The following is a 20,449-nucleotide window of genomic DNA, read 5'->3' on the forward strand; positions in this document are numbered from 1 at the left end:
TCATTCTCCCAGAGCCTGCCCAGAGCAGTGGGAGACAGGTACACACACCCCCAGCCATCCCCCAGAGATGCCCAGGGATGCAGGGCTGCTGCCACCAGCTTTTCCCTGTGGGTGCCTGTTGGAACCCTGGTTATTGAGAATTTCAGACTTTCTGTGCTGACAGACTCTGACCCTCAAGAGAACACTGCATTTGACCTGAGGCCATAAAGAAACCTTCCAAAATGGAATGGCAGAACTGGGATTGAGGGTGTGGAGTTTGAATACAACTGTGTAATATCACATGGTGGAAAACTTAAGAGTTTAAGGGTTTAGAATATAGTAAAATATATAAAGCTAAGAGGGAGGTTTTAGGGCCAAGGCTGGTCCTTGTTCTTCACCTTCTTCTCCATGGGTTTGGGTGGTTTTGTGTAATTGGACAGAAAAGTCCACATTGCTGGTGAAGGTTGGTAGGTTATTGGGATAAAAGTAAAAAAAATTAGGTGTCATTTCTTAATTGGACTTAAAAATTGGACTGAAATGAATTCTTAATTTCTTAAGTTTATTCTTAAAAGGCCTTGTAGAGAGAGAGATGGGGCTCCATTTTTAGCTTGTCAGAGTGAAGTGCTGTAGAACTCAGGATATGTGAGACTGTACCATAGATAAGAACTAATAAACATCTGAGTCTGAACAAGAAATTCTGTCTCACACATTTAATCCTGACCCTGGCAGGAAAGAAGCAAAGACTCCCCAGGTGCTTCCCTCTGGATCCACGCTGCAGGAGTGGCAGCAGCTCTCCCAGCTTCTGCTGCTCCCTGCTGAGCAGTCCCAGAGCAGATGGTGCTCAGGGCTTATACCTGGAGCAGGGCTCAGCAATCTCACAAATGCTCTGTTCTGATGTGGATTTCCCCTAAATTGTCTTTGCCATTCCCTAAACAAGAGCTCAGCCTCATGGATTAGTAGCTCCTCAGTCACCTGGCTCACAGGGAGTCCATCAGCCAATTCCAGTAAGCACTACTCAGCCAGGATGCAAAAAGAGGTTTTGGCAGCTCCCACTGCTGCTGCCAGCCAGGATCTTCCAGGTCCTCACGTCACTCCAAGCAGCTCAATTTCCCTTCTCAAGGTGCACCACTACAGCTATCTGATATTGTCCCCTTACTCCAGGCAGCCCTTAGAGAAAGGATGCAATCACTTCCCCAAATCTTGAATTGTCTTTTGAATGCAACTCCTCCTTGGTATTAGGCTTATTAATAAAAGCCCTTTTACAGATTCATCCAAGTGAAGAAGAGATGTGCAAGTTCAAGGGCTTTGCTAGTTTAAAAGAGAGAAAAGTGCCATTTTTTATAAGAGATGAACTTACAGAGCTTGCTGCCATGGGCCTTTGTGGGGCAGACCTTCTCCAGCAGGTTTACAAAGAGATTAGATAATATTAATGCACAAAAGGTCTGTGCAGGACTGGGCAGAGATGTACCCCTGCTATCCCCTCTGGAGAAGCTGAGGGTGTTTGGGAGTATGAAGTGACAGACTTCAGAGAGGTGGCACAGCCACACTCAGTTCCTAAAAGTGTCCTTGGAAGCACTGTCAGACACAGCCTGCAGCTTGATCAGACATTTCCTACCTTCCTGCAGGGCCCCTAAGCCCCTCACACACCACTCCTGGCTGGCTGTCAGAGCAAGAACCGTCTGCCATGGAGGCCAACCAGACACCACATATGGAACCTGCAGAGCTCAGAAGCTTCTGTACCATCATCAGGCAAAATACACAGTCCAAAGCACAGGGTGGAGGACACTGCAGAGGAAGCCTAACTTAGAGTTGTCATCACCTTGCCCAAGTTTCCTCTGCACATACCAAACTTCAAAGCCTTGCCTCAGCTGGGGGGTCAGCCCAGGGAACCTGGGTGTGTGGACAAGGGCCACAGGAGCACCTCCACAAGCAATGGAGGAGGGAAACAAATCACCTAATCCATGTCAATTTTTATGCCATCTTGATGTGTTGCATGTGTGATTACTGCAGAAACCAACCTGGGTAATTGCAGCCATCTGCACCCATTCCTGCTATTTGTGTGTATATTCATAGAAACTGCACATTAGCTAGGCATGCCATTGCACAAACATATTAACCAGCTAATTAATTAAAAGAACAGACCTTCTCTGCTTAGAAGGAGCCCATCACCCACTAATCACAAGGATATATCTTCTCCATCTGTGAGATCACTTGCTCCCTCCCCAGGGTCACCAGGGCAGATGCAGCTGGCCTGCAGTCTCCACAAGGCTGTGCTGGGGTGTGAGCATTCTGTTCAAGTGACTTCCTTTGTGCAGCCAAGAGCATGGCTGCTTCTGGAAACATCACCATGGCACTCCCACAGTGCTTCTGGATCACCTCAGGTGACCTCTGGATCAGACACCAAGCATCCCTGCCCCCCTCCCAGTGCTCATTTGCCAAGCACAGGGGGCTCCTTGCATGCCCCTACCAGGGCAGTGCTCTGGCAGCCCCAGTGCACATCCCCAAAACCCTTCCTGCCAAGCTGGGCCCTCTTCTGGCTCCTGTTTCTCCAGCAAACTCCCAGAGCAACAGCAGATTATAAATACACAGGGGACGGCTGTGCCCCAGAGCTTCCCTGACATATGGTTCTATCTTCAGTCAGAAACTCTGGATTTAAATTTAGGGATGGAGCAGGAGGTTAGGTTTCAAAGTTCCAAGATAAATCCCCTGGGAGGAAGCATTGAGGCCAGATTTTTGTCCCTGGTGTACAGCCTTAAAGCAGATGGGAGCAGGGAGTCAGTTCTGTCAAGCAAACCACTTTTTGTGGAGCCCTGAGAGGCTGTGCCCAACTTCTCAGCTCTTTAAAGACCTGCTGGAGCTCCAGCCCCATGCACCAGCTGCTGCTGCACCAGCCCTGACAGGGCAGTCACAACTCCTGCTGAACACCCAGACTTTGGGAAGGAAAATATGCTCTGATGCCTTAGGTTTTAGCTTTTATACTTTTCAGATTCTGTGCTGCTTTAGTGTGTGGGTCTGGGCTTCACATGAGGGGATGGTGAGCTCTGTGCACAGAGCAGGGAGACAAAACAATTCCTGCTCCAGCTGGGCACCAAGGACAAATGATCCAAATCTCAGCCCCAGAGCACAAACACCATGGGCTGGAGAGAGAAAAACAAGAGGGATGGGACTGCATGGGCTAAAGCTGGAATGGGACAATGAACTGCAAGGTGCAAATGGAGCAGAACTGATCAAAGTGTGAGACCCTGTGAGCAGTCGTGCATCTTGTTACCATTTTGGGTTGCATTACCCAAGGTGCATCCATTGAGGCCTCTTAATAAATCCCTACTTTATTCTTTAGCTCTGTCTGATCTCTGTTCTAGGTCAGCCTTCACAAGGCATCAGCTCCAGCTACTGCCTTAGAATAACTCCTTCTATAGAATAACTCCTTCTATTACCTTAGATTAACTCCTTCTATATAATAACTCATTCTATTACCTTAGATTAACTCCTTCTATAGAATAACTCCTTCTATTACCTTAGATTAACTCCTTCTATAGAATAACTCCTTCTATTCAAGGGCAGCAGAATCTGCTTCAGGGTGTCTCAGTGCCTCCATCAGCTCCCCATCCCTTCCAAAACAAGTCTCTGTGTGCAGGGGTAATAAGCTACAGGCCCAACAGCTTTGGCCATTTTTCATTTGTGATGAAAAAAGGAACAAGCCAGTTTCAAATCATTGTGAAATATTTGTGAAACAAGCCAAACCCCTCCTTCCTGCACACATGAAATGCAGTGCTGAAGAAGTTACTGCAATCCAATAAAGCGCAAAATGCTTTCATCATTTGACAATATAAATGCTTACTCTAGTTATACACAAGTTCAAGACAACTCCACAGTAGATTTAACTCTGGTTTTCCTAAATCTAGAGAAAATTTTCTATCTTTATAAATTAAAAAAAAAATAAAAAATATAAAAACATTGCTCCCATATGTGGGAGACTGTTGCAGCTGATGGTGCTCTGCCAAGTGGGACCTGTGCAAATATTGCACTTGGAGCACCCCAGTTGTGTCTGATCACTTTTACACTTGTCAGGAAGCTTTCTGGTATCTCCTGCCCAACCCTCTCTGTAGAACCTACAGCTCCAGAGATGTCCTAAGCTCTACAAATCCAGCAAAATACCAGGGTGTAGCTCCTGCCTGCAGCTCCTCTGGACTGCTGCAAAGGATCCAGGGCAGGACCAAGGGACCACAACACACTTGGATCATTCCCAGATGAGTCTGCTGCAGGCCCACATCACCACCACTGTACATGTTCAACACACATGCACCTTCCTCACATTGTTCTCCAAGCACAGACTTTTACTGCTCTGAAAAGCACCAAATTATGTGGCTGGATCCATTATTTGGTTCAGTGCCTTCTGAACTAAGGAAAAATGCCTTCAAAGAAACTGCATTTAAAGGTAGTGTGAGCAAGTCTGTCTCCTGCAGGAGGCACAGAGCCAGGGCAGGGCTCTGGGGAGAGCCTTGGGTGCTCCCACCCTGCAGGAACTGCTCCTCTCCTTGTGCCATCTGACCACCTTGGCCCTGCTGAATCCTCAAGTCATCCAAACAAAACCTGCCATCCCTGGCCCCTCAATCACTGAGAGGCAGCAAACATGCTGAGTTAAGTGCAAGGTAAGCAGTATTTTTATTTGGTTAATTAGAATTGCTCATCAAATGAAAACAAAGGAGTGATTTACTGCAGAACTGGTACAGGTAGTTGTTGCATAAGTACATTCCTGCATATTTGGCTACATTAGGAATATTTTTTAATTAACAGTTTCTCCTTGGCTAAAGCAAGCCATAGAAAATAAAGAAAGAGAAGTTTCACACAAAGATACTGCTGAATCCCTCAACTGCCAGCTACTTTTTTTTTTCTGCAGGGAGGATTTTAAATTAAAAGCAGATTGCCTTCATTAGTGTTACCAGAAGCCATGTAGCTGCCAAAGCTGACAGAAACACAACTGTGATTTGCAGATTTGGCAAGTGCCATTTTCTCTTTCTGCAAATGTGGGTAATGTCATTTGTATTAAAGGCCTTTTGTGGAGGACACTGCAAAAAACAACTCCTTCCTCAGGAGAGGAAAAATATCTCCAGAGTAGCAATTCAGTCATCTGGGGCTCTCAAGTTTTGTCTCCTTGTTAACTGTGCAAGAAAGTTCATTGCATTAAATGTGTGCAAGAAATGGTCAGACAGTGTGAGTGCTACAAACTGTCTTCTCCTGATGACTGAGCAGAATACAGCAGCAAGCCCAAAATAAACATTTCAACAGTGATCTTTGACATATAGCCATACTCAAGCTTTCCATGACATGCTGCCAAACCCTCAGAAGCCATTCAGCATGGATCTCACCAAAAGCCCTATTTTCTTTACTTCGTTTTAGCTGATGATAGGAAAGTTACATTTCTACCAGGGCAGCTGTGTTTGCAGGCTGATGCTCTGCTCCAGCCAGCCAGCCCTGGTGATGAGGGGAAGGCCTTGGTAGTATTTTTACTCTGATTGCTGTGTGAACAGCTGTGAATAGCTGCAGAGCAGAGGGGATGCATGAAGGGACTCCACATGCCCTGCTCCCCTCCCTGCTGCTGCAGTCTCCCCCAAACCCTGCTGGGTTAAAACCCACACAGGTGTAGCTCAGTTTGTGCTGATGTGTGCTGGTTTGGGGGCTGAACTGAGCTGCTGATGTGACAGCAAAGCCACAGGGGTGACCCTGAGCCCCGTGTGCTCCCTGGGGTGGAACAGACCCCTCAGCAGCAGCAGTGCCCTCCTGAGGGCTGCTGGCACAACACGGCCAACCCTGCTGTGTGGGCTCCCAGAACAGGAGCAAAATTACAGGATAAAGGAGCAAGAGAAGGGCAATGCCCTAAAAGAACCCAGATGCTCAGTGGCATGGCACTAGAGACCACAGCACCCCGAGTGAATGAAGGATTTATTCCCCCAGCTGTAGCCAAAGTGGGAAGGTCTGAGCGCAGTGCTAAACTCTGCAGGAAGCAGTCCAACACAGCATTACCACAGTCAAAAATGTAAAGTCTGTCTGCAGTAATTAGGATTGTACTACATATGATTTATTAGACACTGTCTTATAATCAAGACTAAAATAGCTGCCTACATTGTAGTTACCAGTTTCTTAACTGTCTAAAAATAAAGTGACAAATGTAATGCAGTGCCAGACAGGGAACCAAGAGAAATGATGTTAACCTACATGGAGCCTGCAAATGCAACCACAGTGTGCCTGCTGGTAACCTTCAATCCAGCCTGGAGTTAAACACTCAGTGACTCTGCAATTTTGGTTTGTGCCTTCAAAAGAACCAGAGAAGCCAGTTCTGTCTCTGTAGTCCAACCCCGTTTCACCACACAGTGAACAGAGTTCATTATCCATTGAACTAAACACTAAGTAATGAGTTAACAATAATTAAACTGAAAGAAACACAGATTAAAGGAATTTATTATTCCCTGATCTGCCAAGCAAATTGTTTAGATACCTGCAATCAATGAGTAATGATGAAACAGAATAAAACCCCAACAAACCAAAGAGCCAACAACAGGCTCGTAAAAATCTGTTCAGTAAGGCCCATGTATCTTTGTTAGGCTGAACAGCACAGCATTTTCATCACCAAAACCCTCCTGTCTCTATGCATCATGAGATCAGGGGCAGAATGTGGCCCAAAATGATGCTGTTACTGTTTATTATTCATGTATCACAGGACTGATGAAGATTTATGGTCCCATTGTGCTAAGTACTGTATAGCGAAATTCAGAGCAATAGTGAGAATCTGTACTCCAAGACTTGATAATTCAAAGACAAATTACAAAAACAAGGTATTGTAATTTAAAGACACTAATGAACAGATGGGGATTGGAGATACAGACAGATTAAGCAACTTGCCCAAGGTCATGCCAGACACATGTGCCAGAGCAGAAAATTTAACTGATCTCTGGAGTACCAGCACAGGTTTTTACTCATGTAGGAGAATGCTGCTGCTCCTCTTTGATTTCACTAGATGTCATATTCCATAACCTAATAAATAAGTTGAAAATTTGCTAATGTTACATGGCAGTACTGGCATGATTTTCTTTCATCTCTCCCTCCTCAGAAGACCATCATTAACAAAAGTCCTCTGCCTACACCTGATCTGACACAATTACAGCATTTGCACAGAAACACAGAATCACTGAAGCCTACAGGTCTTCTGCAGCTATCTAGTCCAACCCCTCCTTCAAAAGCAGGACAAACTGGAGCAGATGCTCCAGGGCCTGCTCCACATGAACTCTGAGTATCCTCAAGGATAGAGATGGAAATCCCAACACTTCCCTGTGCCTGTGTTCACTCAGGGTGAAAAATTCTTTCCATGTATGAAAGGAGAATTTCCCCAGTTCCAGCTGTGTCCACCACCTCCTATCCTGCTGCCAGGCACCAAGTCCAGCTCTGTCCCCTCCACACACTGAGCAGTTGCAGGCAGCAATGGGATCTCCTGTAGCCCTCTTCCTTCTGCACTTCACTTGCTGAACCTGCCCAGTTCAGAGCTGCCCCTTGGGCACTCTCCAGCCCCCCAGCAGCTCGGTGGCTGTGCCAGAGCAGCTCCACTGCAGCCCTGCCTCTCCTGGACAGGGGCCCTGAAACGGGCATTGTGCTCCAGATGCAGCAACAGAGCCACCAAATACAGACTGCAAGGCACTTCACACCATTTTTTAATAAAGGATGCAAATACCTAATTTTCTTTTATCAGTTATTGTATTTTTGTGCACTCCACACTACACAAACCCTGCAGCCTCCAATTTACAGAACAACACAGGAACATTATTTTTGCACACCACTTGTGGACTTTAGCTGTTCCAGGGGTCTCAGCATGTGCAGGCACACCAGGCTCCCAGAGCAACCACTGCTCCCCAAAGAGCCCTGCAAAGGGACATTTCACAAGTCTTTTTCTGTAGCTGGCAAAAAGGATAGCCAGGTCAGCTGGAGTGATGTAAAGTGCTCAAAATATATCAGTGACAGCAGGATAACACCAGACACCGTGCTGCTGGACACACATACATCAGCAGATACATTTAGGAATTTCAGTCCTAAAACCTGTCACACAGTGTTTTGCTAACAGTGAAAAATATTTAATTTACGACTGTGACAGGAGATGTCTTCAGTGCAACACAAACAGTAGCAGCAGTGTTGCTAATTAAACCAGAACTCAAGCTCCCAGACAGCTGATCCAGGATAGTGGGAGAAGTGATACTGCATTTCAACACAGTGCCTTTCTCCCTTGGTTTACAAGTAAAATGTGCCCCCTCTCAAAAGGTGTTTGCTCTCTGTTTATTTTAAGAATAAAGTCACAGCTTAAGCTTTGCTTATTTATATTTGCTGGCACCTGTGAAGATTCACCAATAAAATTTCATTTTAATTAGTTCTGCAGAAGTGCTATCAATGTTTAGATGGGGTTTTCCCTGAATGCCCCAAGGAGCAGCACAGTCAGTCCACTGGCCCATCCTGACACAAAAGGCACAGACATTTGGGGCTCCAGTGACCCCCCAGGTGAGCACTGCAGGACCCACACTGAGCTGTGGATATGGCAAAGCAAGTTGTGCCCTGTGCTGCTGTCCAGGTGGGACAAAGCAGCTGGGTGGCAGAGGCAAGCTCTGGATGCCAATGGCACTTTGATACCAACTGTGAAAGCAGGGCAATGGATCCCAGCTTTGGATTCCTCCATTTATGGATACATTTAAAACCACACCAAGCAAAGGCACCAGGTACATCAAACCCAGGGATCACACTGTGCCCCAAAGAGGACTTTGCTTGCATGAGAGGTGTGTCTGTGGGCACTGGGCACACTCCAGGTATCATCACCCCTCACAAGCTCAGCATGCAGCCACACACACCTGTAAATGTTTGTGTTTGGGGCACAGAACAGACCTGCCACAAGTGACAGGATTGCTTAGGCTGGAAAGGACCTCTAGGATCATCGAGCCCAGCACTTGCAAAAGGCAAACTGGAACACTCCTGTGACCTCCCCAGGCTCTCCTGCACACCGATCCCCCAAGGCAGAAGCAGCTGGGGCAATGCCCCACCCTGCTGCCATCAGCCAGGATGGGGCACAGGCTGGGGGAGCCCACAGCTGAGCCCAAGGGAGTTGTGCTTCCCACCATTGTGCAGCCCTCCCTCAAATGCACAGCAGATGAGTCCCTTAGCTACGCTCTGGCCTTGAGAGCCTCTCTAATAAAATACCAGCTTCCTCCTCCTCCCTCAGCATGGAAGCCTCTCTGAGACCTCCCGCAAATGCAAGGGGGGAGAGAGAGAGAAGGGCTTTTAGCAGGGGCTGTTTGGTATTCTGTCACAAAGCCAAACAGATGTTTGTAAAAATCTAAACTGGTTCTACAACTGTTTTAAACTCACACAGCTGTGCACAGTGAGCAATTGCATCGGGGAGAAGACCACTGCTCTCACACCGAGGGACTGGAGTTTAATAAACCAAACTTCCCGTGCCTTACTCGAGCTCCCTCATTCCAATTGAGCGTTTATGGCAGAGGAAACTGCTGAAACAAGAAAAGTGAAGCGGCTTTTGCAGCTCCATGGTGAAAATGTGCACCCAGATGGGGACTAGGAGTGAGTGCAGCACCCGACTGCACCCCACAGCTTATCTGGGGAGGAACAGCCAGCCTGGGACAGCAGCAGCCCTCACCCAGGAGCCTGCTGTGCTTGGCACTCCCCTCAGCATCAGTTACACCATGGAATCACTGCAAGCCTCAGTGCAGCAACATGAACTGAGAGCAGAAGAGACTGAAGCAGCCTCTTTGTAGCAGTATTTTTAAAAATGTAAAATTGGTGTTAATTTCTGACAGTGTTTTTATTGTGATTTATTTATGAATGAAAGTTACTGTTGCCCTGATTTTTTAAGTTTTTCTAAGCCCTCTGATGTTTACATTCTTGTAACAAACTTTCTCACACACTTTATGTAAATAACTTATTGCTTTGCATTCTTTTATGGAAGAGGAGAAATTTGATGGACTGTTGGTTTGTCCAGTGTCATTGGAGAGGTGGCACTGTCACCTCCAAACCACTGTCACTTTGGGAAGTCTATAAATGTTGGAGTCAGAAATGAAAAGTGCCTTTATTACCTTGAGAGAGCTGTGTGTCTATGTCGTGTTATTTCATCTCCTATAGTAACAAACTACAGCTATGTATTTCTAAAACACTCGTATTTTAGAAATATGCCTGTCCAACTGAATTATACAGGATAGTTTTACAATCCTATAAAATACAAATATTTGCAAGCCAAAACTATTTGTCATAGAATATTTGCATTTCAGTAATATAAAAGATTGACTGTCTACATAAGTACTACCATGCCGCTCCCCAAAACTACAGCACAACTTCTGTTGTTGTTTTCTTCTCTTTTTTATACTTCAGAAGAATGCATGGCAATTGAAAAACTGGTTTTACTCATGTTGCTAACACAGGAGCCTGTAACAGCTGGGTAATTCTGTATTTCTGATTCACGCTGCACTATACAGAAAGGCATATAAAATCAAATTAGTTTTATAATTTCTGTACAGGCAGCACAGTTGTTGTGTTGAGTGTATTTTTTAAAACTCAGAAGCAAGAGCATTGGGAAAAACTGTCACAGCACTCTGCTTATTTGAACTTTTCTTTCTTAAAGTTTTCCATATCTGAAGAATTCCAAGTAAAACAGGAACACGTTACCAGGCAGAAGTGACTGACCAAGCTCACAGCCCTGTCACGTTCAGACAAGAATTTTAAGTGCCTGCAGTCTAAAGCTTCATTATTTTTTGCAGAACAATCTGGCAACAGAGGTAACCTGATTCCCTGGGAATCAAATGTTACTTGAAGACAGGTTTCACCTGTCAGGGATAAAACATATTCTGAGACACAGTGTCAGGGTATACAGACATCAGAGGAGAGGGAGGTCTGTCCTTCACAGCTAACAGAGAACAGAGGAATTTTCTGCTTTCACTGAGTTTTGAATTTTATCTATTTTTTGTAACTTTGAGGGGAAATTTTCTAACACAATGGCAGCTACAGCAGTGTTGTGCAAACAAACTACAAAACACGGTGGAATAACAAACAAACAAACTACAGAACACTTCAGGCAACTGCTGTGAGGGTTCCTGAAAGCTTTAGGATCTGCCCTCCCTGGGCCTCTCCCCTTGGGGCAGAGTTACCCTTACAGCCATCAGTAAGACACAGACAGCAAAACAAAAGTGTCACTTTTTCCCAGGTAAATTTAAAGGTGAAGGGATTGTAATGGACTTGCTCCAAGCCACCATTCATGCAGGTGGTGGGTCTGCCCCACCAGCTGCCCACTCAACCTCCCCTTCCTTCCCACAGCTGTGCCTGGGAGTCAGTACTTGGAGGAAAACTGAAAAAGAAGGCCCAACTCTTGCTTAACTTACAGAGGTAGAGAGGAGTGATTTAGGGTTTTCAGAAAGACTCAATGTATGCAGCAGTTCACAAGGGGCAGGTGAAAGCTGAGGAGAGCACTTGGTGGTGACTTTCCTGCCACCCAGCCAGAAGCAGCCCCTTTCTGAATTAACACTTGGCTGAGCAGAAACTCTGGGTTTGCTCTGTGCCCTCTGCAGGGCAGGGCATTGCAGGGACAGGAGAGGCCCCTGTGCTGTGCCCAGGGCAGGCAGAGCCCAGCCCTGCTGCTGTGGGGCTGGAGGTGCTTCCATCAGGACAGGACAGGACAGCTCGCTGAAGGCAGCTCTCTGCAGGGGCTTCTGTTAGGGCTCCCCTGAGCAGAGGCACTCAGCACCTGGGGAGCTGCCTGGGGGAAAGCAGCACTCTTGTCTGGAGGCAACACCTGCCCTGTCACAGAAGCTGGGCAGAGCCAGCTGTGAGCCAGAGCAGCCTGCTGTTTTGACAATATCCCCTCCCTGGGGCCACCTGCCTGCTGCATGTACACAGCAGCATCCCATGGGGCAAAGAGAGAAACCCAATATACAGAAACATGCAGCATTCAGCAGGGACCTGGGCAGCAAACAAATTAAAGCTGTTCTCCCCAAGGAAGCCTGTGGATTTCCACAGAATTGAGATGTCTGTTTCCCTGGTCTTCCCCTGAAATTCTCAGTTGAATGCTGGAAGCAAGCACAAAATTTCTCTTTGTGCCAGTGACACCTGTCAGTCACTCCCCCAACCACCCTGCTCCTCACATCCAGAGCCCCACAGGACAAGGGCAGGAACACAGGAGCTGCTGCCAGAGAGCAGAACTGCAGCACTGTGCTGAGACCACTGCAGAGAGCAGGGCCAGGATATTGCTCAGACCAACAGCCCTCTGAGGCTGGAGCCATCCTTTCACCCTACCTCCCCCTGCCATACTGTGCCTAATGCAATCTGATGCTACAATAAAAATAGATGATCCTCAACCCCCCTCCCCAGCCCAGTGGGCACTGGTGGGTTGGGCACAGAGCCTGTGCTCAGCTGCTGCTCATGGGCAGGTGCTCCAGGGACTCTTTTTCTCTGTTCCACTTATCATTGTTGTGACCTACAAGGGAAAACCTCTGGCTTTAAATACACATTTTTGATAAGGAAGTTACCAGCTCCCACCCTGCCTTTGGCTAAGTCAAAGCACACTTAATAATTGAAATCACCCAGAGGAATACATCTATCTGGTCCCCTCCATGTGAGACAATGCTACTGAAAGCAAGAGAACATCAAACCAACTGTTTTATAATCACTGCCAAAAGCCACACAACTCCTGTCAAGCCCATGCAGAGAACCCAGACACTGACTGACACGTGTTCTTAAATAAAACAGGGCACTTGCAGGGCAGGAACAGGAAAAGGAGAGATGAAGTGAGCTCTGAACTTCACACAGTGGTGCTGGTGGGTGTCTCCAGCGATACATCCATGCAAATTTTCTGGAAAAAGAAATAGCAGGCTTTTGCTTCACCAACAAAAGAAGCTGTTGAAATAGAGGGGTTTTTTTTTCAAACCCAGCTGATAAGGATAATTACGTGGTGGAGAGCTTAGTCATCCATCTCACAGCGACAGAAGAGCAGATTCTCTTAAAAATAACGCCAGCAGTGCACAGCACTGTGCGGGTGCCGGCAGGAGGATCCCAGGCCAGGAATGCCGCTAGAGGGCAGCGCTCTGTGCGGGGATCCCAATGTGCAGCACAGCGATCCCAATGTACAGCACAGCGATCCCAATGTACAGCGCTCTGTGCGGGGATCCCGATGTGCAGTGATCCCAATGTGCAGCACAGGGATCCCAATGCACAGTGCTCTGAGGCTGATCGCTGTGCAGGGATCCCAATGTGCAGCGATCCCAATGTACAGCACAGGGATCCCAATGTGCAGCGATCCCAAAGTGCAGCACAGCGATCCCAATGTGCAGGCTCTGTGAAGGGATCCCAATGTACAGCGATCCCAATGTGCAGCACTCTCTGCGGGGATCCCAGTGTGCAGAGCTCTGTGCGGGGATCCCAATGTACAGCGATCCCAATGTACAGTAATCCCAATGTACAGGCTCTGTGCAGGGATGGATCCCAATGTACAGCACTCTGTGCGGGGATCCCAATGTTACAGCGATCCCAATGTAGAGGCTCTGCGTGGGGATCCCAATGTACAGCAATCCCAGTGTACAGGCTCTGTGCAGGGATGGATCCCAATGTACAGCAATCCCAGTGTACAGGCTCTGTGCAGGGATGGATCCCAATGTACAGCAATCCCAGTGTACAGGCTCTGTGCAGGGATGGGTCCCAATGTACAGCAATCCCAGTGTACAGGCTCTGTGCAGGGATGGGTCCCAATGCACGGATCCCCAGCCCAAGCAGCACCAGCACAGGGCACGGACAGTGCCCAGCCCATTCCGGGTGCTGCTTACCACCTACCCGGACAGTCCCACCAAAACACCTCCCAGATGGAGGAGAAGGCACAGTTCCTGTGCTTTGCCTTGTCAGAAATAGCACTCTAAAGCCAGCAGGCTACAAAGGCCGTTCTGATCGGCCCCGAAGGAATTCAGCTCATTCACGGGGTGCTGTTGTATTGGGAGTCCTCCGTGGAGCTGATCCTGAGAAATCCCTCTGCCCTGAGGAAATACAACCCAAATGGAATGACCACCTCAAAAAGTGCTGGAGTGCCCCTTTTAGTCATGGGTACAGCTCTTTCCATGGGAAAGGAGGAGCCCAAGGTTTTGTGTTCCAAACCATGGATGTAGGCTTGTCCCACTTTGGAAGAGCCAGCAGCTGAAATACCCTCCAAAAGATGAGGCTCCATTACCCCCTTCCAAGAGCCTGCTCAAGTCCCAGCTGGTTGCCAGACCTGTTCTCTACTTAGATAACACTTCTCTAAAGGCTCAAACACATACACTTGACAGTGTTTTCATCATAAAACCTAATTACACAGCCTAAAAGGACTAAAAGGTTAAAACAGTTGTTCTGACTCCTTTCAGCTGGGGAGCAAGGGAAGGATCTGTGTGGGATGTGTGACTGGATGGGCAGCCTGGCAAAGTCCAGCTGGCTTTTTTCTGTACCCTACTCTTCTTTGGCTGCCCTGCACCCACTGCCCATGTCAACAAGATCAACCTAACAGCACGTCATGTCTAGTGACTAGACAATTAGTCTCAGGAATAAACAGAAGTCCAAACAGAGAACAAGGGCCAAGCACATCAAATCACAACCCTCAGTTGTTCTCCAGTCCATGAGGGAACTACCTCTGCTCCAGACACTGGGGAGCAGTCACCCATCCAACATCAGTAACAACAAGACACTCCCATAAGTGGATATCCCCCCACAGGGCAATATTTTGTGGTGGTGTAGGCTCACTCTCTTCTATCAGAAGGCTCACTGTGAGCCTGAGGCAGCCAGTCCCTAACACAGGCACTGAGAAGCACCCCTGGAGCAGGGGATCCTCAGTGGGTGACGGTGTCTGGGCAGCAGGAACGTGAGACAGTAGGAACAGCTGCTGCCTCCAGAAAACTTAAGAGGAAACAGAAAAACTGGAAGTTCTCAAACTGGTTCCCCTTATTTTGTAGCAATCAGAGAAAGGGGGTGTGGGTCATCCAAAAGGAGAGTGGGAACACTCCCCAGCACGCAGGAAAGCTCTGATCCAGTTAGTAGTACATCTCATGGGAGCAAGTAGTGTAACTTTCCCAAACTCAAGGAGTAGGGGGCTTTTCCCCCAGCATTAGAAACTTTCTGGTAGGCAGATCTTCAGCCAAGACTCTGGGTGCATGCTGTCTGTCAGGATTGCTAACACGAGCAGACACTGCTTTCACGTTTGGGAATTTTGCCATTGACTTCAAAGTACTGAGATATAACACCTTGTGTATTCCCTAAACACACTTAATAACAGCACCTGACACATTTAAAGTGCTTAGACATGTTAAAGGCATTGTACAACATTAGCAAAAAACCAGGAAACCCTGTCTAGGTGGTTCATGAGAAATCTGGTAAGCCAAGAGTCTATCCCTGCATCAGATGCTTATCTATTAGCCAGCTAATAACTGTGTGACTCTTCTCCAACTGATCCGTGCAGCCACAAGCAGGGACTACCTGTGGAGACACTAGATTATTCATAATCCCCTTAAATCATAACTAAGAATACAGATTAGAAGGTGTAAAGCATGCAGTAAGTGTTCTAAACCCAACACAAACACAGCCAATCTCAGTCTGAGTCAGAGCCTGCGTGCTGGGAGCTCGCTGAACTCCTTCTGCAGGGCAGCTCTGGGGTGCAGTGTGGGGTTTGGCTCCTGGGCTGGGCTGCTGTGACACCAACACACACCAAGCAGTGCCTGGAGGCAGGTACAGGCAGACAGGAGCAAGGTTAGCACCACTTTGGGGACAAGAACAAAGGGCTAAGAAATGAATGTTCAGGGCAAGCAATGGAGAGAAGGAATAGCAAGGAGAGGGACAAAGGAAAGGGCTTTTGTCTCCAGACAGCTCAGAAATAAAATAAAAACATGGTTCATGGGGTAGTTCTTAAACATGGAGAAGGCCACTATCAGGAAAGCTCTCCAACTGGAGACAACACTGAACTCACTTCATCAACTTTGCCAAAAGTTGCCCAATCACAGAATCACCAAAGTTGGAAGAACCCTTCAATATAATTTCATCCAGTCACCATCAAAACAACCCCTTATCCACCATAACAACCCCTTATCCACACCGAGTGACTCCACCAGCTCATCCTAATGCATGGCTACTCTTTCTGTGAACATTTCTTTCCAATATCTGAGCTGAACTTGCCCTGGCACAACCTAAGACCCTTCCCTCTCCTTTCAATTGAGACATGGCAGAAGACACCTGCCCCTCCTCAGCTGTGTGCCCGGGGATGCATTCCCAGGTGTCAGTCTGACAAGGCTCCATGCAGGTGACAACCCCCATGGTCAGCAAGCTGCACTGCTGCCACTGAAACCAGCCTGAAGCAACGAGCAAATGTGGAATTATAAACTGCATGATCCTGTACTTGGTACGTGTGGGGATACTGCAAGGAGGCTCTTGAGACTCCTCTTCTTGGAGACAGCAGAACTGGCATCAACCTTTGCACTAACCTGCACAGCTGCTAAGAAGCACAGAGGATACACAACACTCTGCTTTGCCAGGAGTTTCTAAGGTTCTGTCTACACTCACTGATGTTTTAACTGCACTGGGCAAGTAATACAGCAACACAGAAGTGCGTTCCTGAACGTGCATGGGTCAGGAGGTAATTACCAATGAAAATCATCAAGTCTGGCAGCTGTTTTATACACCAGGCTAATGGTAGCAGCAGCAGGTTTATGTGTGGGACCTTCTTCCTCCAAGCACTTCTTTGTATTACTTTCCATGCAGTATGCCTCAAGTTTTCATAGCATTTACCTACAGAGTTTCCCTGTCTACACAAACAGCCAGAGGTGCCTGGTTTGATACTCCAATGTTAACCACTGTGCCTTGAGACCGCCAGCGTGCATGCTTGTACCAACACACAGCAGGACCCAGAGCTCCTGGATGCTGGCACTCTGTGTCCTGACACTCCTGGAAGCTCCACAACTCGCAGGTACAAGGTGTTTGGCTGGCTGCTGCCCTGCGATACGCGCTCCTCGGAGCGCAGCTGCTGCGAGCCTCGCTGGCTGCCCGTAGTACGATCCCGTGTGCGAGCTGCAGCCACCTCCAGCACTGTTTGTAAACACTCAGCCTTCCAAGAACTTCCCACTTGAAACACGACAGCTAATGTATTCACATCTGCAATAATTAGATGCTAACTCATAAAAAGCCGCTTTCTTGCTCAGCTGAAGTGCTGTTCCATTAATAGTGATGTTCAAACGATTCTGAAACTCCCCACTGTTTAACTTTGAGGGCTGCTCGTTTTACTTTGGGAATTTACTCTCAGTTGTAAGCTGACAAAGAAGGTATTAATTTATTCACATTTATGAGGCATATATATAGTTCAGCCTTCTCCGTTCATTGGTCAGACAACAAATTGGTTTCTCTGAAAAATTACCTGATGAAATATTCAACATAAGGCATTGTGGAGCTTAGATGTGCAGTACAAACTGCAGTTTTACTGGGGTGTCCCTGTGGGTTGGCTCTGGCACGTACGCCTGCATGTTTTATGCTTTGTCTGAAGAAGGAAGCTCCCCACAAGTGAGGAGAACGCTCTTGGATATGGGTCACAAGTTGGTGCATCAAAACTTTGATGAGAATTTAAAAAAACCCTACAATGCATCAGCATATTTTCCCCAAGCCTTCAGAGAAAAAAACCAAAATCAAATCTAAACCCAACACAAACCAGACCCTGAATATTCTTTGCTATTTCAGTTGTTTCTACAAAGAGGAGGAAATCAACCAAGATTCATCCAAAGCCGGAATCAAGGCAAGAGGACACACTCTAATGTAGGTTGAACGGGTTTCCTCTGCACTTCACGTTTGACACAGTCATTTTACTCCTGCTTCATTTTTAGTAAGTGGCAAATACCATTTACGCGTTTGCTTCCCACCCAGAAGAAGATTTAAATAAATCAATTCCTCTCTCACAACCTCGTGGCGTTTTCCAGCTCAAACACCAAAACCTATTACACTCCGACTATTCTGATTTCCGAATCAAAACCCTGAAACGCGTTTCAGTTGTACTCAGAACAGAAGCAACGAGACAATGAGAAAAAAGAAAGAACCACCGCCGAACACTTGGTGCGACCACCCCCCGCTCTCGCAGTTCCGTTCGCATCTCCACCGCCGGGGAGACCCTTTGAGCCCGGGCAGGGCTCCCAGCGGTGCCGAGAGGGGCCAGAGGAGCCCGCCCGGCTCTGGGGAACCCTCTCCGCTCCGACTTCTCGCCGCCCACGACCCGAGCCAAACTCCAGCGTGGGGCGGCGAGCGCTCCCCGCCCGCGGCTCCCGAGCCGTGCCCGGGCATCCCCCGGCTGGCAGCGGCCCCGGGGCTGCCCCGGCCGGGCCCCGCGCCCTCGGCCCCCGCGGGACTCACCGGAGATCTCGGCCTGGGGCACGCCGCTGAGGCTGAAGCCCTTGGCTCCATACAGCTGCCGGACCTCGGCGCAGCTCCTCGCCTTGCTGCCGCTGTCACCGCGAGCCGGGGCGGAGGCGACACACAGCAGCCAAAATCCCCACGGGAAGACACGCATCCTTCTCCGCTGGCCCCGCCACCTGCCGTGCGAAGGGCAAAGCCAAGGTCCCGCGGCGCGGGGTGCGGCCCCTCCGCGGGCAGCCCCGGCGGGACGGGCGGGCGGGCGAGGGCGGCGGGCGGGCGAGCCCCGGCTGCCCGCGGCGTGCGGGGAGAAGGCGCCGCCGAGTTCAGCCCCGGACGCCGCCGCGGCTCGGCCGAGGGGGGCAGAGATCCAAGTTCGGCCGCGCCGCTTCAAAGCCCCGGAGCGAGAGCGCGCTGAGGGCTTTTGTTCTTAGCGCGGCTGCATCCCCGGGCAGTCCCGCCGCGATGCTGCCGGCTGCGGCGCCGCCGGGCCGGGCGGAGCGCGGCGGGGCGGGGCGGGGCGCGGGGCGGGCTGCGGGGCGGGCTGCGGGGCTGCTCCCGCGGCGGGGCCGGGCCGGGCCGGGCTGGGCTGGGCTGTGCCGGCACCGCTCCACCTGCGCGCCGAGCGGCGGCGGGGCGGCTCCGGGCGGGCAGGGCTTCCCCCGCCGGACGTGGCATCACGCGGCCCGCGCCAATCCCGCGGCAGCCCCCGCCCCGCCCCGCGCCCCCGCCGCGGGCGCTGCGCAGCGCCCGGAGCCGCCGGAGCGCGGCCGGAGCAGCCCCGAGCATCCCCGGCGGGCGGGGCGCGCACGGCCTCGGGGCCGCTCCCCGTCCTTCGGCAAGGACAGCGCGCACAGAACCCTTCGGTCTTTGTCTGCGGCGGGGCCCCGGTGCTGAACCTGAGGAGCCGGAGTTCCCCCGGCGGCTGGGAAAATGATTGAAATCATTGCACACTTGGACCGGCGAGGAGAAAGCAGCTCAGCTGAGAGCCGGAGAGCCCCAGCAAGGTCCAGGGGAGACTGAAAGTGCCCCTTTAAGAGCAGATGTGGGAAGAGAGGCAATTCTCTACGATAGATTCTCAGCTTTGGAGTTTACTTCATACAGCAGCCTGCCAGCTCCCGAACCTGGTGCTCCGCAGCTCTGCCAGCCGCGTTTTGAGCTGCTTCCCATAGAACTGAGGCGTGTGTGATCACCTGTGTGTCAAGGCAATGCCCGTGTGCTTCCCCAAATGAGCTCGCAGGCTTCTGGCCAGCGTCTAACTTGTTTCCCGACAGACAGAAGACCCAGCGATTGCTCCTGAGCCTTTGGAGAGCAGTTGTTCTCTGTGCAAAAACGGGAGGGAGTCTGCCCATGCCTCAGCTGGAGAAACCCCACACATAAACACCATCACTGTGCCTTCCAAAACATAGCAAAATTTATCCGAGATTGTAGTTTCTGGACTAGTCAGTCACCCAGATGTGTGAAACTACACAGGAAACTGGTGTTTATCCCATTGCTTCAGAACTGCTTGTTCTCCTGAGGGATGGGAGAAGTGACTGCAAAGTAGGAGCCACGGGGAGTGGAAGGGGGGCAGTAGGGAAAAGTTGTTGCTTTCCTATGAAATCACCCTATGATTTCCTCTTAAATCTTCCTAATTAGATTTATCTATGAGATACGACAAAGCAGATGGAGAGGACAGGGAAAATCCCTGCAAAGACAGGGAGAATTTTGTAATGAAGATCATGACTGAGGTGACACATCATTACCACCAAAAGTTAACAGCTTTGAGTCAGATACACCCATACAGTCCAGATCTTAATTCTCTCACAGATGATACTGTGCCTTTTGGCCTCTGGCATCATCTCTCAGTGATGTACGGTTTAGAAACCCGAGGCTCACAGAGTTCCAAAATACACCTCAGCTTGGAGCTTGCTTTGGGAGCTTTCTGGAATGTGGAAATCCTGTTGTTCCTGGAAATACGTGGGGGAAAGTCTGCCATGGATAAAGCCTGACTTACCCTGTTTTTAAATGAAAACTCTTTTGTAAATGCAAAAGTACTGCACACATAAGAGAT

At 49.1% G+C, this 20,449-nt stretch overlaps 1 protein-coding gene across 1 annotated transcript in view; it reads right to left on the reverse strand.

Annotated features, from left to right (window-relative positions):
- Nucleotides 1–18,906, reverse strand: part of GPC1 (glypican 1) — a 209,824-nt gene extending 190,918 nt beyond the window's left edge. Inside the window, exon 1 of the mRNA XM_054639492.2 lies at nt 18,397–18,906. Coding sequence (XP_054495467.2) covers nt 18,397–18,553 — 157 coding nt within the window. The 5' untranslated portion in view covers nt 18,554–18,906. The remainder of the gene's footprint in view (nt 1–18,396) is intronic.
- Nucleotides 18,907–20,449: the final 1,543 nt, after the last annotated feature.

This window comes from Agelaius phoeniceus, chromosome 10 (assembly GCF_051311805.1).
Source record: "Agelaius phoeniceus isolate bAgePho1 chromosome 10, bAgePho1.hap1, whole genome shotgun sequence".
Lineage (NCBI taxonomy): Eukaryota > Metazoa > Chordata > Aves > Passeriformes > Icteridae > Agelaius > Agelaius phoeniceus.